The sequence below is a fragment of the Lycorma delicatula genome, chromosome 1 (genome assembly GCF_047948215.1).
Source record: "Lycorma delicatula isolate Av1 chromosome 1, ASM4794821v1, whole genome shotgun sequence".
NCBI lineage: Eukaryota > Metazoa > Arthropoda > Insecta > Hemiptera > Fulgoridae > Lycorma > Lycorma delicatula.
Window position 1 is genome coordinate 189,115,612 of NC_134455.1, and position 19,709 is coordinate 189,135,320.

Sequence of the window (19,709 nt, forward strand, 5' to 3'; positions counted from 1 at the left end):
ACTCACTTCTTCTTAAAAAATAATAATACACATCTTTTCTAAATCAGAAAACAGAAATTTGTATAACTCAATAGAATACTCTAAACTTATGAGAAAAGGCCTTATTATGCTTACATTCCTATTTTTCATAAATTTCTGAACCATTTGAAAAATCTTCCCAGTTTATTTAAAATTAATCTAAAGATTCTCTTTTACAAAAACAACAGTACTGTGTAGATGAATCGTTAAACAAAATGAATTAAAAAACTATTTAATCAACAAATGGTTTAACGTATATGTACTTAATGTTTACAAATTATTATATAAAAAAGCACTTGTAATGTTTTACTCTGTTAAATTGTATCAACAACTAGTTGCAACTAACTTGCTGCTGTAAAAATATATTATATATATAATGTAATTATGAATATTGTATAAATGTTTTACTACTAAAGGTAAATTATTGCAGAAGTTTTCCCAGTTCATGTATGACAATTTTACATAAAAAAACTTACAAATATTAAATATCCTTCTAGTGCTTTTTTTTCTTTTTTTATATAAAACTTTTTAAAAATGCAGAAAAACAGTACAATTAATATGATGTAATACCTATAACACTACACAGTGGACATATATACAGTGATGTCACCTACCACTAATATAAATTTTTCAGTTATTCATGAAACATGATTCATTATCATACAAAGTAAAGAAATATATTCTTTGGATTCAGCTCAGGATATTTAAAGAAACCATTATTTGGAATATATATCAAACTTTTTTCAATACCATATTGTCCGAAAATGTGTGAACAAAAATAATTATAGGACATAAAGTTTTGTGATTATTATCCCAAACTATTCTTCAGTAATGCCAAATTCAAGATTGACTAAAAGGCATACAAACAAATTTGTATCACTTGCAACTTTAATACTATTGTTTAGATCACTTAAACATAAGCACATTATCATTCATTTAGTTCAATATTTGTTTTACTTACCTTTCAGGAGCAGCACGATTAACAATTGGGTTTGGTGTTGTGCTTTGAGTCAAATTCAAGTAATAGCTTGTTTCTCTCACCAGTGGTCTAATATGAGGAGAAAATGTATCGTTTCTGCAACCATCAGTTGTAGTTGGTAACATAGGAATTTTGGGTTTATCTATCATTAATCCATTTATAGTAACCCAAAGTACTGTTATATGTGAAATAATCATACCTATAGCTGCTCCCTGTAACATATTTTTTTCATTGCAAAATTTTTATTTCACTGAAGACAAAATTATTGATATTATAAATTCTACTAATGAATAAATAAATTTTTTAATTATTTTTTGCATTTTAACCTTTTATCTATCAGAAAGTCATACATGACATTTCTTCTGTGCCTAATTGCACACAAGTTATACAGCTTGCTCTTACCTAAAGTGAACTGTCTTTATTACTAATACTATTAATAACCACTTACTGGCATTAAGGTAAGTTTAAAACTAAGGCCTGAATGAACTATCTTTTCTGAGATTTTAGCTTAGATGATATTACCTAGAAGTACATTTGTTACTTTATTATCTGTCACAGTCTTTCATATAGTTATAATGTAAATCATCTGGTGTACAAGGTACACTAGTCAGCTTTCTTTATTCTAAGAGAAATGATCTTCAGTGTACAGCCAGTAATGCAGAAAACAGTGAAAGCTTTACTTTAGAGATGAACATCTGTATTTTGTTGGACTGGACATATGAATGTGTAAAAGTCCAATTAGTTCAGTCAAGAATGCTACTGTAAGCCATAAGAAATGCTAATCAAAATGATATGGTTGCAGATTACTAATTCTTTTAATATGACCTGAAGTACAATAGTAAATATAAACCACCAAAACACAGTAATTGGATAAGTAAACTTACTATGTTATATGTATTACACCTTACAATATATCACATAAATATCAATCAGTATTTGATGATATCCATTTTCCTTTACTTTAAACTAGTAAATTCTAATAAAACTTCATTATTAGTAATTTTTAACTGACTTCAAAAAATGAGATTGTTTTAAATTTGATCGTTATGTATGTTTTTATGTTGGCCATGTCATTTTTTTTAAATATGCTGACTTTGATGGCTGTTTTTTTATTATGTAGAAGTTCTTCTAGTGATTGCAGATAACTTTGTAGAAAATCTTTTAAAATTAAATCTATTAGTTGTCATCATAAACTACTTGAAGAAATTTATTTAAGGTCATTATTATTTAGGATTGCTGAACCAGTCATATGAATCCAGATGTCATATAGATATTCATGAATTTTCTTCTGGAACTTAAACAAAATTGATAGAAATAACATAACTGGTATTTAAAGTTTTGCATCTCATCTAAAAAAAAAATTATGATAGAATTTAAACACAATTTTTAAGTATTTTTCAAATATATCCTAGATTAATGATAATAAATAAAATCACCTTTACCTATAAATTTCATCCCTTTTATATACTTATTCTGAATTTGAAATTTGATGTAATAGTAAATGTAAGAAAATTAATGCATCTTATATTTATTAATAAATAAATCATAAAATATTAAAAATGATATTTACATAGATCCTTATAAAAAAGTTTACTCTGTTGACCAGCAAAATGTTACCATTATCCTCACTTCAACAATGACAATGTAGATTGAGTCATATTTCAGAAAATATTACCATAAAATATTCATATAAATACTGAACAATTTTATATTATCAGTGGCTATTTACCTTCCAGTTTGCAGAAGGGAAAAACATTGCCAGCACAAACACACCAAGGAGGGGTCCACTTGTAGCTGATGTTACTAACAAAGAAGATTCAACAACACCTGACAGCATAGCTACCATACAGGCAAATCCAAGAACTGTAGCTCCACATATAGCTCCTACAACATTTAAATTAGAATTAGTTGCCAAAATTTTGTACACCTTTCCATATAATAGAATACAATAATAACCCTTCACATGAAATTTGCTGACGATTAGACTTCACAAAGTCTCTGTTACACAAGTAGAATGCACATTGTAACCGAGCTACTGAGTTTAGTGTGTTATAATAAATAAAAAAGTATATAGATCATAATTATAAGTCTAAAACCATCAGTCTTTCTGATAAAATGAAATTCCTTTCTTCAGTTAATTTTCATTAGCTAGAAATGAAAAAGACTTTTCTTATCATTGTTTCTCTTCATATGACTAATTGTAAGTAACACTTAAAATCTGATAATCTGAAATCTAGAATTTTAATCAATTTGCACAGTAATAATACGAAAATAAGCCTTTCTTACTCATTTTTAAAGGTGCGGACTTCAGCTCAGTAGCAGAATGTATTTTACATCTAATGAATTGTACATACCAAATATAGAAATCAGAGTACATGGTTAAGATTATGCATTACAATTTCTTTCATAAGTGATCAATTCATTCAAAGTTGCATAATAATCACAGTTAATACTTTTAATTTTTATATAATAAAATATAATAATAATAATTTGTATATTACCAAAAGAAACCACATTCCAATATATGCTATAGACATAGTAATCAGAAAAAACTCTTAAATGATTTTGATGATCATCAGTCATCTACGCTTCCCTCAATAATTTGCAGGCGTCAATGATACTGGAAACATATTGTTATTGATATTACCTACCACTAAGTTAATCTGTCACTAAGGTGAAATTATCATTTCCACGCAGATGAGATTACATCTTACTAGAAGTATGATAATAAAAAAAATCCATTTAAAAACACACACTCTCTCACTCTCTCTCTGAGTATGTGTGAATGAGAGAGAGAGAAAGAGAGAGAGAGAGAGAGAAGGAGAGAGTGAGAGAGAGAGAGAGAGAGAGAGAGAGAGAGAGAGAGAGAGTGTGTGTGTGTGTGTGTATGTAACTTGTAACTATAATAGGTAATGTGAATATTTATAATGGTTGTAATCAATATCCAGTATATCAAACTTTGACTGTGAACATTTTATCAACTTCTGGGATATCAATTTAAACAATGCTGGAGACAGTATGGAACATTTGGCCATGGTGAAATGTAATTTGTCCTTTCTTTAGTTTTTCTGCTACTTATACAAATTCAGTCTTTTCAATTGTTAGAATTTTATTAAATATGATACAACTTCTTTGCAGCAAAAATTATTTATTATATTAAATCATAAAAATTTCTTCCAAAGAGTGTCATGAGCCAGAAACAGTTATAACAAAGTATTCCAAACTTAAACCTTCCTAAAAACCATATACAATTGCAGTCTTACGATTTGATCCATTTATAAAAATAACTAAATCAGAAAGCAATTAAAAAGCAGCGACTCACTTGAAAAGACCTCTTCAATTTGGTTGCAAAATTATACTTGTAGCAATCTTAGAAGAGCTTACTAACAACACTGTTTAATTGGCATTAAGGTGGGATGACTTATTTAGACTTACTTAAAAATTGACTTACCTAACAGCTTAATAACCATTAACTGCTTCCTGTCTGAGAGTCCTTTCATAGATGGAAGTTGAGAAATAAAATCTTCCCATAAAACAGTGGAAATAGAATTGAGATTCGATACACACAAACTGGAATAAAAAATAATAATTTTTCTAGGAAAACAGCAGCATTTTGCTTAGCTTAGTTAAGAAAATATAAATGCATGATGAATGCTAATTTTCTGCAGTCAGTTGGTCCACCATAAAAAAATGTATCAGAAGTGAGGAACAAAACACACTGTTACTGGTTATTAAAAGTTTAATATGATTATTAAACATTTAAAAATAATCTGATTATTAAAAGTTTAAAAATAACAAATTCTTTTATCATTTTTAAATTTTCTTATTAGTTCTAATACAGATTCAGCCTAAACCATTGAATGAATTTGGTAAATCACAGCTCATTTTGAATATTCTGGTGGAGAAATTATATATTGTTTTTACAAAATTGTAAACATTTTATAATCTGATAAAAACAGTGGTTGTTTTTATTTTTCACTATATAATCTCTATTTTCATAAATATTTTTATAATAGTAATAATAGAGTTAGTATTTCAGGCTTTTTGGGCAATTGCAAATGATCAATGGGCAGCTGTGCATGAATAAATCTGAAACTACTAGTGCTATTGAACGACTGTGTTTTGATTATTATTAAATGACCATTCTCATACGCGATTGATACAATCGTACAAGGTTGAAATAAATATCATGTTAATAACACAAAGATTAAAAGAAGTAAATGATTGTAAAATTAGAAATATTAAATGTATTCACTATCAGTTAAATAATTTTGTTCTGCAGAACTATGACTCAATTTTCATGTGATCACAAACAATTCATTGGTGTACTCACAATCATATAATTATGTTTTAAATGAAAATCAAATTATTATGATTAAATGAGGGGCTTTTTTTTACTGAATGCAATTTTTTTTTACATATTAAAGATATATATATATATATATATATATATATATGAACCTTACTACTTAATGACTGTAATACTTTGTCTAATGTAATTGCTTTACATTTCAATCTAATAATCACACTTTGCTCTTACAAGTCTATTGTTCTTTGGCTGGCAAAACTGTATTTTTCTTTACACTTATTTTGTTATCACAGATATGGATCTTTATATAAGTCAGTTTGTACTTTTTCAGAAATTTTGAAAACAAAATCAATAACAAATAACTAAATAAAAATTATTCTTCAAGAGAACATTATGATCTTGTAGATCTTATCAGTTACTTGCAAGAAATCTTCATCATGATTTGTTTTAACATCTAATATTTGCATACTAACTAAATCTACTGCACTTTTTGGTAAAGTAGGCAGGAGTTTCCTTCTAATCTATAAATAGTTTTCCCTACAACTTACTTCAATTATTATTAAATGGACAGTTTCTAATTTACAATTTTTGTTTGGTCTTTCATGAATATCACTCACAGCTTTTTGTTTAGCAATATTACTTACACACTGATGCTAAAGTTGCTGATCGCAGCTTTATAAGTAGAATCTAATAGTTGTCCTTTCATTTTGTTCCTTAAATATTATGTGCTGGAGTTAATGTTTTTTTAGTCCACCTCCATTTAAAATCATCACTTCCCATTAATTTAAATTTAAAAAATGTTAAATTATTATCAATTAGTAGTTCATTATTTCATTCGCTTTTAACAAATTCCATATTACTCCTTCATTGTTATAAGTTGGAGTGAATTGTAAATAAAAGAAATATATATTACTATTCAATAAGTAATTATTATTTTATATTTAAGTAACTTATTAGTGCTTTATAATAATTTAAAAATATAATTTGTATAATTATTATCTCTAACAACCCATAAACATAATAATTATCTAATAAGAATGAAAAAAGACATTTGATTTATTAATAAATTCTTTTATTAAATGAAGTAAATAACTCTGAAATAGTTTCTGTGAAATACATTAAATAATAAATAAATATGGTATGATAAATACGCATGGTTGTAATGTATAATAACAGCTATGAAATAAAAGATCTAGGCCTATGACAATTACCTTTAGACAAGAGACATATTTTATCTAGTCATGCACAGTAGTCCATCGCCTTGTGTTTCAACTAACACTGATTGAAATAAAATAAAAAAATCACTCAACTTAATCTATACTACACCTCCATACCAAAGCATACAACTAAGTATAATTTTAGTAAGTTATACATTTTTTTCATAAAATAATATCTTGTTATCTGTATTTTGTAGAGAATCTGAAAATTTTCAAAAAATGGACTTTTTAATGTTTCTTGAAAAGCATAATTTATTCATAAACTTTCAGCATGATTTTAGGGAAAATGTCTACTGACACAACCACTTCTCAACTTTTAGGAAATATTTTAAATAACTTAAATAACAAATTCCATTTCCAACTTTAAAAAAAAAAATAAAATTACATTTAATTGAATTCGCTTTATTTATTTTTTTATTGATAAAATACCTTAAAAGCATCCTTAAAAGCAATACCTTTCGCAGCATCTTGGTTGTCATCTGTATGCCAGATATGACTGGAGGAAATCATTACCGGTAGTTCTGACAAGATAATTACGTCTGTGAGTCGACTAAGAGCAACTTCCCAGCAGCTGTCCAGTGACCAGGAGGTCACTGGAGAAGTAGGAACTTCTGTTGGTATTTATTTGGAGGCACTTCATTTGCGAGTTGAGCAGTCCCTTGTTTGACTCGCAAATTTCATTTTATCACTTGCTTCAAAACAAATGGAGTATCTTAAGAGCATCTACACAAGTGCCACAAAGGAAAACAGTGCAGTTCCTCTTTTATAAATGTTACTGATACAAAATATAAACCCTTCCCTTGATTACAAAATATTACCCTGTAAATCCTTACTGATTCAAAATATAATTTAAAATCTCAACTCAGCACAGTAATTATTTTATTTGATCAGCATATAATATGATGTTAAATGTTTGTCGCTGTTTTATAGTATTAAAGTAAAATTAAATTAAAAAGACAAATTACCATTAGTCTGTGTAAAGTATATGTTGAGGTCATTAATGAGACCTGAAAATACTAAGTTAAAGTTGGAAAATTAACTTGTTCAATTTTTCAAAAGTTCTTAAATTTTAGTTTGAATTTGGAAAAAATCTGAATTTTTGATAAACTTTTTAATAAAGATTTTTATCTTATTCAGACAGAAATATTTTATCTACAAATCTGAACTATATACTCTCTATTTTTATACTACACTACCTCATAAATCTAAAATGATTGGTCTACACAGGGAATTGAATTTCAAATATGTCAGAATAAAGAGGTTGTTAAAAATTAAAATACACTTAAATACACTCAAAATAAAAACAAAATGAACTTCTTGAAACACTAAAATGTATGTATGGAACTCTAAATTACAGTATTACATGCACAGCTGAAGAATGAAAATGGGGGCGGATGATTAATAGTGTACATAGCTTGAATAAGTATTTTTATTCAGCAAAAGTACATGCAAGTAAGAGTAATTAACTTTCATGAGTGGGAACTTCATAGAGTATTGGGAATAGGTGGGGTAAATATCTAAAATAAACTGGTCTAGAAATTTGCTGTGAATGAAAATGTATAAAACCTCAACATCATTACTTTGGTCAGCGAAAGACTATTTTAAAAAGTATAGCTTTACAACCCTAAGTTTTGTTTGGTTGTTTTTATGGCACTGAATTATTATTTATTTCTTTTTTGATAATTGTAGAAAGCACATTATTTTATGATATCTATTACTTACATTTTTATTATTATTCGTAAGGAAAATAAAGTAGCACAAATCAGAGTTAATTTCACTGGGAGTTATGATATTCATCCATTTTATACAATATGTAGTATTTACAGTAGTATCTAATATTATTTAGTATTATAATATTATTTATTATCTAATTTACATACAATTACACAAATTAATAAATAAATGGATGCACATAATAGTAACAATTCCCATGTAAGATAGGGATCAAATAATAATTTACTTTTAGTATGATTTTACTTACTTTAAAGCTCCATTAAAAAGACTAGCCATAATTAATCCCAGAAATCCAGGAAGAAAATAAAATTTGTCTTCAACATAAAATGGTAGTATTTCATCAATATCTTGAATATATCCTAACTTCATTGGATCACAGTTAGCATAACTTGCAAATATTACCATTCCTGCTACCCATGACATACTGAAAAGAACTGTCATTACAGGCATATTTCCCATCAGTGTTCTGTAAAGAAGGAATGATAACATTATTGTGTAGGTATTATAATGGGTTACAAATATAATTATAAAAAAAATCATAATTTTATTAATTACTGCTTTGCTATCAATGGATGAATGCTGCTTCTATATTCTTACATTTAACTTCTTGGATTGAAATGTTCATTTTCTACTTTATTAATGCTGAGGTAGAGGTTTTAGTGGTTTGGTGAATAGTTTTTCCCCTTCAATAATTAGTGAATATGAAGAGATAATTGCATTTATAAAATGTATCTTCATCCTTTAGTATCAAAGCAAATAATCATCATTTATTTCAATAAATCTCTGTAGTGCCTATAATAGTTTTTGAAATTTATCATTGAAAAAATCAACTTGTTTTTTGAAAGCATTTTCTAAATGATAATTTCACCTCTTCATCATAGCTAAATTTTTTATCCTTCAAGTGTTCTTTTGTCATTGGAAACAGATGGGAATCATTATAAGGTAGGCCTGGACTATGTGATAGCAAACTGAAAAAATTGATTCAATGAACTTACATTGTTTGTTGAGGTTGTCATGCCAAAAAAGAATTTCATTTTTTTTGTCTCAACTTGATTGATTCTTCTTTCCAATGAAAGATTTTTTAAGTAATGTGTAGAATTTATTGTGCCTCTTTTTTAGAAATTCTGCAACAACAGCTTCAGAATTCCAGGTTGAGTCCTTACCTTCCCAACCAATGATTAAAATCAGAAGTTTTTTGGATGATTCTTATGAAAGTATTTTATAGACTGCAATTTGTTTTTGGGGTCATAATGGTGAATTCCAATTTCATCACCAATTTCATCAATTATCTTCATCAAGAATTCTTCACTTTTTTAAAATGTTGCAGGAGTTTCTATGAAACACAAATTCTTTAAACTTTTCTTTTATTAAGCAACATTTTTAATACCAATCTAGCAGAAACTTTGTAGAATCCAAGAAAGAATCCTACGCAGAAATCCTGTCCTTTGTAGAAATTCAATTTATGAATAATTTCTTTATATTTTATGACACAATTTTTGCAAATTATTTAAAGAATTTGATTTTAATGAAAATCATCAGTTGTAATTAGAAGTCTTCCATTTTGATTTGTTGCTTCACCTCATCTTTGCAGTGCCTAACGTCTTACTTCACTCACACCGACAAATTGATCTACATAAATGACTTGAATTTATCTATGAGTTTCAGCTATAGAAACCCTTTCGCAGTTTAGAATTTAATAAAAGCATATTGTTTAAACTGAATATTTGAATATCATCCTTTCAATATGCACGAAGCATAGTTCACATTTATCTCAGTTAGATCAGTCTACGTTAAGTATATGTTGTAATTATAATTTTTATTTAAGGGCATACAAACATCCTATGATAAAACCTTGGAACTATTACTAAAATACTTTAAAAGACCAAAAATGGTGAAATTTATGCAACAAAGAAGTTGTTCATAAGAATGTAAGTATTGTATTTACAAAAATTTTTATTTTCCAAATATTTTGCTTTTATTTTATAAATACGCGTATATTTATTCAATCTGACACTGATCAGAAACAGAAGAGTATGTATATATTTTAAATGTAATTCATAGCTTAGCAAATTGTATCCTAGTTGTAGAATGTAATTGTATTTAAAAAATCATTTTATTACTGCTGTTTTTTTCATTACTTGCCTTCAGTACTTTTGCAGAGATCACTGCTTCTTCAAAACAACTCTATTTTTATTTCAAATATAATTTTAAAAAAAACATTTAAGTCTATTGAGATACAACATAATGCATGTATGTCTACAGTTATTACAGTTATGTGTTATGTCTACAGTTATTTTAGGAGAATGGCCTGAAAAATACGGCACAGAGATTTTGTGAGGTTCTGCTGGAGCTGGATCAGTGTGATGATCAGGTCAAATTTTAACAAGCCATATCCAAAGCCTTGAGGAAGGAGGTAAAGTGAGGAGTCTCACCATGATTGAGGTTGCAGATACTCAGTCTGGATAGCCTTTTGACTCAAGAGAAGATGAAAGACGAGGTTGTGTCGGACATTAGACTACCTGGAGGAAAGTTAAGGTTATCCTGTTCCCACCCAATTCCAGAGTGGACAAAGTCTTTGTCCTCAAGCTTGTTGACAAAGGGGCATCAAACTCTGGATCTGGCTGGGGAATGGGACAATCATATAATCACATAAATGTTAGCTGTTATCTCTTCACAAATGATAGTATCTGGGTAATCCAGTAAGTTTTGAAGGATATGCTGGAGGTTTTGAAGGACATGTTCAGGAGATGCCCTACAGAGGTTATAGAGGTCAGTGACTTCAATATCAGGGTGCCAAAGAGAGGCATGAGTCATTTGGATATTAGAGAACAGCTTATCTTGAAGATGGTGGCCAGATTGGACTTGGTGGGGTTGAACAAGAAGAACATGACTACATACCAAAGACCAGTGTTCCCCTTCTTGATTCCTGATATAATGCTTGAATTGGAGGGACTGACTCTCCTAGTCAGTGAATGAGGTGTGATTAAGGACTATATGAGGACCAGTGACCACAACTGTATTACTTTGCAAATTGGCAAAATAGACATGAGAAAACTCACTACCACTTATCGAAATTTAAGCGAGTAAGTCAGTTCTACTGGCCTGGTGGAGGCAACGACTGATCGATTTCTGCAGCTGATACAATGGAGCTGCAATGGTGGTAAACCCCAGATCTGTTGGTGGACTGATGGACAGTCCACATCGCAGACATCATAAGGAGTGCCTTAATATTAGAATGATGGCGCAGCCCACTTGCAGCAGACTGGACCTGTAAACATGTCTACAGTATATAAGGTTGCTAAAAAGGCACTGATGAGAACCATCCAAGAGAGTAAGGAGAGTAAGGATGGGGGATGCTGTGCTAGAAGATTGATCAGGACTCCTGAAGGAAAGACGTGAAAGCCTGGTTTTGGAACTGTGAACTTGGTGGTAAAGCCCACCTTTTTGGGGAAGCTAGTTCCCCATGCAATTAAGAGGAGATACCCTGAAGAAGAGCTCATGGAGGCAGTCAGCTTTATGAAAGAGAAAAAGGCATCTGGACCAGATGGCATCCCATTGGAGGCATTGAAGGTTGTTATAAAGACCAGCCTACAATTCTGGCTTGGTGTATATAACGCATGTTTGAGTGAATGCTCTTAGCCCTTTGGAAGATCAAGCTGCTGGTGCTAATCGCTAAAGGAAAGGAAGATGCTGACCATCCTTACCATCAGTCTGCAGACCATTATTCATTTTGGACATGGCAGGTAAGCTGCTATTGAGATTGCTGAGACCCGATGACTGTAACTTGCAACTGGGGAAACCAGTAATCTTTTGAGCAGGCAGCTTGTGTTCCGGAGAGAAAACTCTACCTTCCAAGTCTTCTCTCTGGTGATGAAGGCTGTGGAGCAAGCACAGGCACCTTCCCAAGCGGCTAGGCAGGTCCTGCTGATGATGTTGGATATCAGGAGTACCTTCATCCCTACTAGATGGTACAAAATTTTGAACACATTGAAGCAGAATTCTGGTTTCCTGAGTATATCCTCCCCATAATCAGGGAGTATCTGACAGATAAGCCACTCGGGCACATCACTCATGAGGGAATGAAAGGGAGGAACTGCTGGGAATGCAGAGGTTACTGCTAGGGTTGTCCAGGGGTCTTCCTTGGGACCCCATCTTTGGAACTGGTCTTTTAACAACTTGTTTGGGATTGAAATGCCAGAGGATGCATTTTTGATTGTATACTCAGACGATGTGGCTGCAGTCATGTCTGGTCATAGTGCCGGCCTGGGTCAGCTTAAACTGAACCTGATGATGAGAGGGTAAATCATTGAATGACTGATCACGGACTCAAACTTGCCCTTTTGAAGAACAAAATTATTTTTGATGGCTGACAAAACCACATAATCAAAAAATACCACTACACCTGGTGCCTTGGAAGCTTTTCCTCTATCTTGAAAAACAAATTATCTTTGTCTTCAAAAATTCTGTTCAATACACTGATAAATCAGGATTATGATTATTATGATAGGAAATAGATAAAATAAATAAAAAATAAGAATAAATCACTTATCTAAATGTAAAAAATTATGTTAAAAAACTAATACTTTTAATATGTCCAATGTAATAAAAACTAAATAACTGCATTTTAAGTAACAGAGCAAATATAGACAATGACTTACTGGTAAACTTTGCCTTTTGTTTTCATACTGCAGTATCTCTGAACAAAATTTTGCTGGCATCCAAAAATAGAAAGTGACATGAACAGCTGTCCAACAAGTGCAGACATAGTTGATACTCTCTGAGTTGGATCCATGTTGAAACTGAAAAAAAAATTAATATTAATTATTAATAAATTAGATTCTTTTGTAACAACATCTTAAAAAATAAATAATTATAATTTTTTTTGTTTCAGTATTATTTAAGGCAACATACAAAGTCAGCAACTTGAAGTGCTCTTCTTTCAAGTTTGAAACAAAATATGCACTCAGATAAATATATCATTAGTGATTCGGTTCTTTTTGTACAGCATAATAAGGCAGTTTATATTGCAATGGTTTTCAGAGAAACTCTTGATTTGGAAGACTACCTCAAAGAAATTAATTTTAATAGGATTAGTTGGGTTCAATGATTTTGTAAGGGAAATTTTGACAGTAAACAGGAAAGAATCGACAAATAGTAAAGGCATAAAACAAACCTTACTTTGAAATAATAGACAATAAAAACTACATAAAATGTAAACAAACACTGTACTCCCTTTTATTTAATAGAAAAATAATGCTAAAAGATCAGTAGTTTAATGTTACAGCAGCTTCATTTACAAAATCAATTTTTGTCTTTAGAAATGAAACATACGTAATTAAATCCATTGAAAGAGCGAAAGTACATCAATTTTAAGAAAAGAAACTGACATTTAAGATATGTAGGACTAATTAAATGATAAATAAATATTCTATTCAGAACATAATAAAAATATTCATTATTTACATCAAGGCAGGAATGAAAGGTTTGATATTCCATGAGCAATAAAAAGGAATTGCTCCTTCATTTGTATAGAAGGATCAAGGGAAACTGGAAAACTTTGGATCACAACAGCAACGCAAACCATAAAATAAAAATAAAAATACGTGATTGTAGTAATCAATAACACATAAAAATAATTATTTTACAAAATAATAGTCCAAGAAATATATAACGATGGGAAGATAATAAATAAATAGAACTTGTACTCAATAGATAACAAATTTAAACACATTAATTTTAATTTTGTAAGAAGACATTAAACAAAACACAAAAAAATTCATGTTTATCTAATTAGTTATTTAAAAACTTATCAATAAATCATTCTTGTTTATTTTAAATGGAAATATTTTAATTTAAGTTTATATAAATTGACAGGAAGATATTTAAGATCATTAGATAATTTATTAAAAATAGAGACTGAAGTATAGTTAGGTTCTTTCGGTCAGTGTAAGTATTATGATGCTTAATTCAAAAATTTTGTTGTCAGATTTGAAACAAGCGAATATTGTTAAACTTTAGGTCTTTAGGTCAAACTAACACCTGATAGCCTATTTTTATATCATGAAAACTTTACTGACTTTCAGAAGTAGTCCCAAGATGTAATATTTCATTTTAGGCAGGAGTAAATGAAGGTACAAAATATATTAAATAATGATGTCAAACTTAGCAATTGATTAAGACACTTTAACATGAAACTCTCCACATGATTAGCATTGGTACTTTTAAGCATCCGTTCAGTGAATACTTTTACTTTCCTGACTATTATTATAGAATATAACAGAGAAACAGTATTGTTTCCATCTTAAAAATTACCCATCAAGATATGAAACAAAGGAAAATTTAACAAAATAACCAGCCAGAAAAAGTGTATATGTGTGTGTGCATATATAATATGAATATATGTGAGTGCGAACGCATGTATTTCAATCAGTGCTGATTTTCATGAATTCTGTTGTAATTTAATAGTATTATTGCTGTAAAGTATGAATTGAAAATGCTAAAGTCTTAATTGATGAATACTTTAAAGAAGTGGAGAGAGTAAAAGTTTCAGTTTTTGCTTGTATTTCCAAATTCTGTTAACATAAAAATTAGAAATTTTGAAAATTGACTTCTACATAATGACACATTGCATTACTGCCAATAAAATTTTATTTGAAAATAATAGTAATTAATGTAGTAAGATGATCCCCCACATAAGCACAGGAAAGTTATTCAATTTGTTGTGACTTTTTTTCAACTGCAAACGAAGAATTAACTTAATCCTGTTAACTAGTAATCCTCTGACATCAGATGTATAAGCTGTAAAGAGGGAAACAGTAAATGGTGTGATATTTTGAGGAAAATAATTTATAAATACTAAGAAGAGCAAGACCCCCTAAGACATCTGAGGGACCACATGTTCTATATTTTGTAGTGAGGACTTACATTTTTTTAAGGGTTCTATAGTCAAAAGATGAAATCTTAACCATCTATTTAATAAAAATGTGAAACTTTGAATGATAAGTGGAAAAAGGTTGCAACCAAAATAAAGCAACCATAATCTAATCAGGATCATTTTAAGCACAGAAAATCAGAGAAACCAGATGTGAACCAACATTGCTTTGAAACTGGTCATAAAATAAGTTTATTAGATACAAATATTATACAAAATGTTAGTAACCAACAGGAAATAGACATTGGGAAAATTTAGTTTTATTAATAACAATAGAGAAAATTATTGTTGATTAATGATAGGGAGACCATATTTAAATAAACTATAGAATCTTAAATTTAGTAAAAATCTTTTACAAAAGTTTTGGATGTATGTTCTGTATGTACAATCTATGTAATACAGTATTAGTGATAGGGAAAATTTGTTATGTGTTAATATGAATTTTGAATAAACTTCTGTATATTACTTTTACTAGGTACATAATAGTGTAGTACAGTATACTGCATTTTATTTTATTATTTACTGTTACACATTAATGTAAAAGAGCATGTAAATAGTGAACTGCAGTATAGTATTCCGTTATTTTAACACTATCACTTTATTAAATGCTATTTTTGGATCAACAAAAATTTTGCTACGATTTTTTATTATTTGCGATCATCTTCCCAGTTATTATCGCAGATAATCAATAGTTGATTGTATATATATATATATATATATACACACACACACAGAAGTATATAGACTTTTATCTATAATGATTAATAGATAAAATCCTATGTATTGAGATGAATCAATGTAAAATCAATATATATATATATATATGTGTATGTGTATACACACACACACACACACACACACACACACACACACACACAGGTATACGTGCATGCACCTTACACCCACTTTTTCTATACTACTCTTCATCTTTACACATTTGAACTATACTAGCAGATGTAATTAATAACCACAGTGGAGTGGTACAAAAGAGTAGCTGTAATTAAGTGAATGCAAAGATAATATTTAAAAAAAGTTGTTTAACAATATCCCATAGAAAGGGTGACATTAATTTTTCTGGGATGCACTATTTGTCCCAGAATTACTAATGTCTCTGTTGTATGGAAATTTTCTGAGGTACAAGCCATCACTAGAGGTATAAGACAAACTTGTTTTCTCTGAGAGTAATGATATTCATTATACAAGCAATCTCTGTGGTGAACAGGGAGATAGTATATCTGAATATCACCTGAGTTTTGGAAGACTTGCCATGCTGATACTCAGAAGTGTACTTGACTCACTGAAGAAGGCTATGAGAGACCACTTCAAACATTCCCTGATAATCCTGTCAAGTTTATTATTCTCAATAGTTGTCCCATTTTCATTAAAGGCCTTACATTAAAGGTTAACCTGCCTACAACCATTTGGTTGGCATGATACCCAAACACATCAAAACAAAAATATATTTTATACTATTCTAAGACATCAATTATACATGAAAATTTATTTATTAGATTCATTAGTGAAACAAGAGAAACAGGAAGAGAGGTTTGAAGAAGACTTTTCAGGTGTTTATTCTGGTTGATAAGATGCTATTTACTGAAAAAAAAAAGAAGTATTTTGTAAGTTCATAACACTAAGAGTAATAACAATAATATCTTGATAACTTCATTTATTTTTCTTTTACATAACTTACTTGAAAAAGTTAAGACGACCTCTTTCATAATTTGTCTTGACTACAGGGGTGACCCCTCCATTATATATTATACCTTGTACAATAATTGCAACACTGCATCCCATCATTACTAGTAATTGTGCAACATCTGCCATAATAGCTGTTCTTAAACCTCCCTGAAAAAATACATTTTTTTTTAATATTATTATAAGAGTATTTTGGTCACCAAACATCAAACTGTCATAATCATTCCATCAGAACTGCTATAAAATTCAATCTGATTTTAATATGTTCTGCATCACAATACAGCTAATAATAATGAAATTTATGATTTTTAAAAATTATAGTTATGATAAATTTTTTTTATAAGAAAAATAGAAAATATGAAGTTTGTCATCATGTATGATTATCTTTCTTTTCCAAAGCTGAAATTTTCACCTTTGTTGTTGTCTACTTTAGTCGAGAACACACTTCCGAAATAATCACGCTTTATTTTACAGTCAATTTTTAATCCTATCCTTCAAACTTCTCTAATCTTTGTTTTTTATGTATTGTTTAATTGCCCATTTGTACATATATTATCACAGTTTTTCTTTCATTCTGTAATGTATAGTCTAAAATACTTGCATAATTTTAACTGTAGTTCTAGCCTCCACAAACTACTTCGAATGCTTAGTAATTATCCCAAAACTACTTATTCTGTCAGCTTGTCAAGATTATTAAGACACTAATATTAATTTTTTTTAAAGATCATGCAATATCAAGTACTCACTCATTTCTACACTAATAATTTCTCCTCAAAAAGAGGCAGAAAAATTTCTGAAATATTGTTTAAATTTTATAGATACACTAATCAAAAAAGCCACTACGTAATGCTAACCTCCTGTTGATTTTGTTAGATCTAATAAGCATCTAGAGCAGTGGTTCTCAATCTTTTTTTTCAGTACCATTAATGAGAATTACAGATCAGTAGTATATCACTGAACTATTAAATATGTAATATGTCATTAGGATAGCAACAGAATTATATTTCAGTATGGTAAAGGAAAAAAATTATAATCTTTTTAAAAGTATCTATTTTATAAAAAAATCATGTTACAATTTTTTTATTTATTAAAAAGATTTTTAATCATTTTTTATAAAAACATTTATTTACTTTACAAAGAAATGTTACAGTATAGATTTACTTACATTACTGATTACACTGCCCAACAATGCAAATGTTTCAGGCTCAAAATAGCTTATGCTTATGTACTTCCATCTGGTGAATTCAAAAATCACCATAAAAATGACTGATTAGCTCTTGGTTTGGATATACAACAACATGTTATTTTTTACCCAATCTACATATATAGTTTGGGGGTAATTTTGTTTTTGGAGTTTACACACCTGTTAAATGACAAAACACAATGTTCTCCAGCTGTTTGTAAGTTATAAACATTATAACTATTGTTGTGACTGTGAGTTTCAAATTGTTTGTGTTGTAATTAGTGCAGAATTTCTGGTTTTCAAGTACTTTTGAAATGAAAAATATGTTAAATCAAAATGCCATGAAAATGTGTAAATTCAGTGAATAATTTTTGTTATATTTGTGGTGAAATAACATTTTCGTCACAGAAACACAATCTGATACTTCTTGTGAAGACTGCATGTCAGCATTATTTTGACATGAAGGTAGGGGACCAGGATAAGTTATGGGCTCCACATATATGTTCCAACTCTTGCTCAGTTATACTACGAGAATGGCTGAAAAATAAAAAATGATCTATGGCTTTTGCTGTGCCTATGGTTTGGCAGGAGCCTAGAAATTATACGGATAACTGCTATTTCTGCTTGACTTCACCTATAAAGGCAGGATTGTCAATGAAGAAAAGAGGAACAGTTCAATACCCTAATCTTTCATCTGCTATTCGACCTATTCCACATTCAGATAGTTTACCAGTTCCTACTCCACCACAAAATTATGAGCTTGAACTAGAAACTGAAGACATTGTGAGAGAAGAAGAACCCAACAAGCCTTCCACATCCCATGACTCTGATTTTGGCAAAAATGATAAACTGCACAGACTCAGTCAAGTGGAATTGAGTGATCTCATTCGAGACCTTGATTTGTCGAAGGAGAAGGCAGAACTTCTAGGGTCAAGACTGCAGGAGTGGAATCTTCTCCAACGTGATATCAGGGTCTCACAATACAGACATCATCATAGGGATCTGCTTCTTTTTTTTTTTTTTTTAAGAAGAAAAAATCTTGTTGTTTGCTAATGATGTTAATGGCTTGATAAAATGTTTGAATTTGAATCACAATCCAACTGACTGGAGGATATTCATAGATTCCTCCAACCTTAGTTTGAAATCTGTATTACTTCACTAACAGCAACTGTCTGTCTTCCTTCTATTCCTGTTGGTTATGCAGTTCACATGAAGGAGACTTATGGAAACATGATAATCCTCCTATACTGACATTAAATATGCTGAACAAAAGTGGAAAAGTTTTGGCGATCTAAAAGTCATCGCTGTACTCTTAGGAATGCAACTGGGGTTCACTAAATACTACTGCTTTTTACATATGTGGGAAAGTAGGAATAGGAAATCACATTATATTCAAGCAGATTGTCCTGCAAGAAATCTTAACTCTAGCGAAAAGAATGCTGCAGAGCTTCTTGTGGGCCCAAAAGATGTTCTTCTTCCTCCCTTCCATATAAAGTTGGGTTTGATGAAACATTTTGTAAAAGTGTGAACCAAGAAGGACAGGTCTTTAAGTACTTAAGAGACAAATTTTCTACATTAAGTGATGCAAAAGTTAAGGTTGGGCCACAAATTTGACAACTTGTAGAGGATCCTGCGTTTGA

At 29.8% G+C, this 19,709-nt stretch overlaps 1 protein-coding gene across 3 annotated transcripts in view; it reads right to left on the minus strand.

Annotated features, from left to right (window-relative positions):
- Nucleotides 1–19,709, minus strand: part of LOC142326313 (sodium-coupled monocarboxylate transporter 1) — a 172,358-nt gene that overhangs the window by 10,478 nt on the left and 142,171 nt on the right. For all 3 annotated transcript variants that reach the window (XM_075368721.1, XM_075368714.1, XM_075368729.1), the window contains exons 5-10: nucleotides 16,882–17,036; nucleotides 12,916–13,056; nucleotides 8,505–8,723; nucleotides 4,449–4,567; nucleotides 2,727–2,881; nucleotides 980–1,209 (exon numbers count right to left, since the gene is read on the minus strand). In XM_075368721.1, coding sequence (XP_075224836.1) covers nucleotides 980–1,209; nucleotides 2,727–2,881; nucleotides 4,449–4,567; nucleotides 8,505–8,723; nucleotides 12,916–13,056; nucleotides 16,882–17,036 — 1,019 coding nt within the window. The remainder of the gene's footprint in view (nucleotides 1–979; nucleotides 1,210–2,726; nucleotides 2,882–4,448; nucleotides 4,568–8,504; nucleotides 8,724–12,915; nucleotides 13,057–16,881; nucleotides 17,037–19,709) is intronic.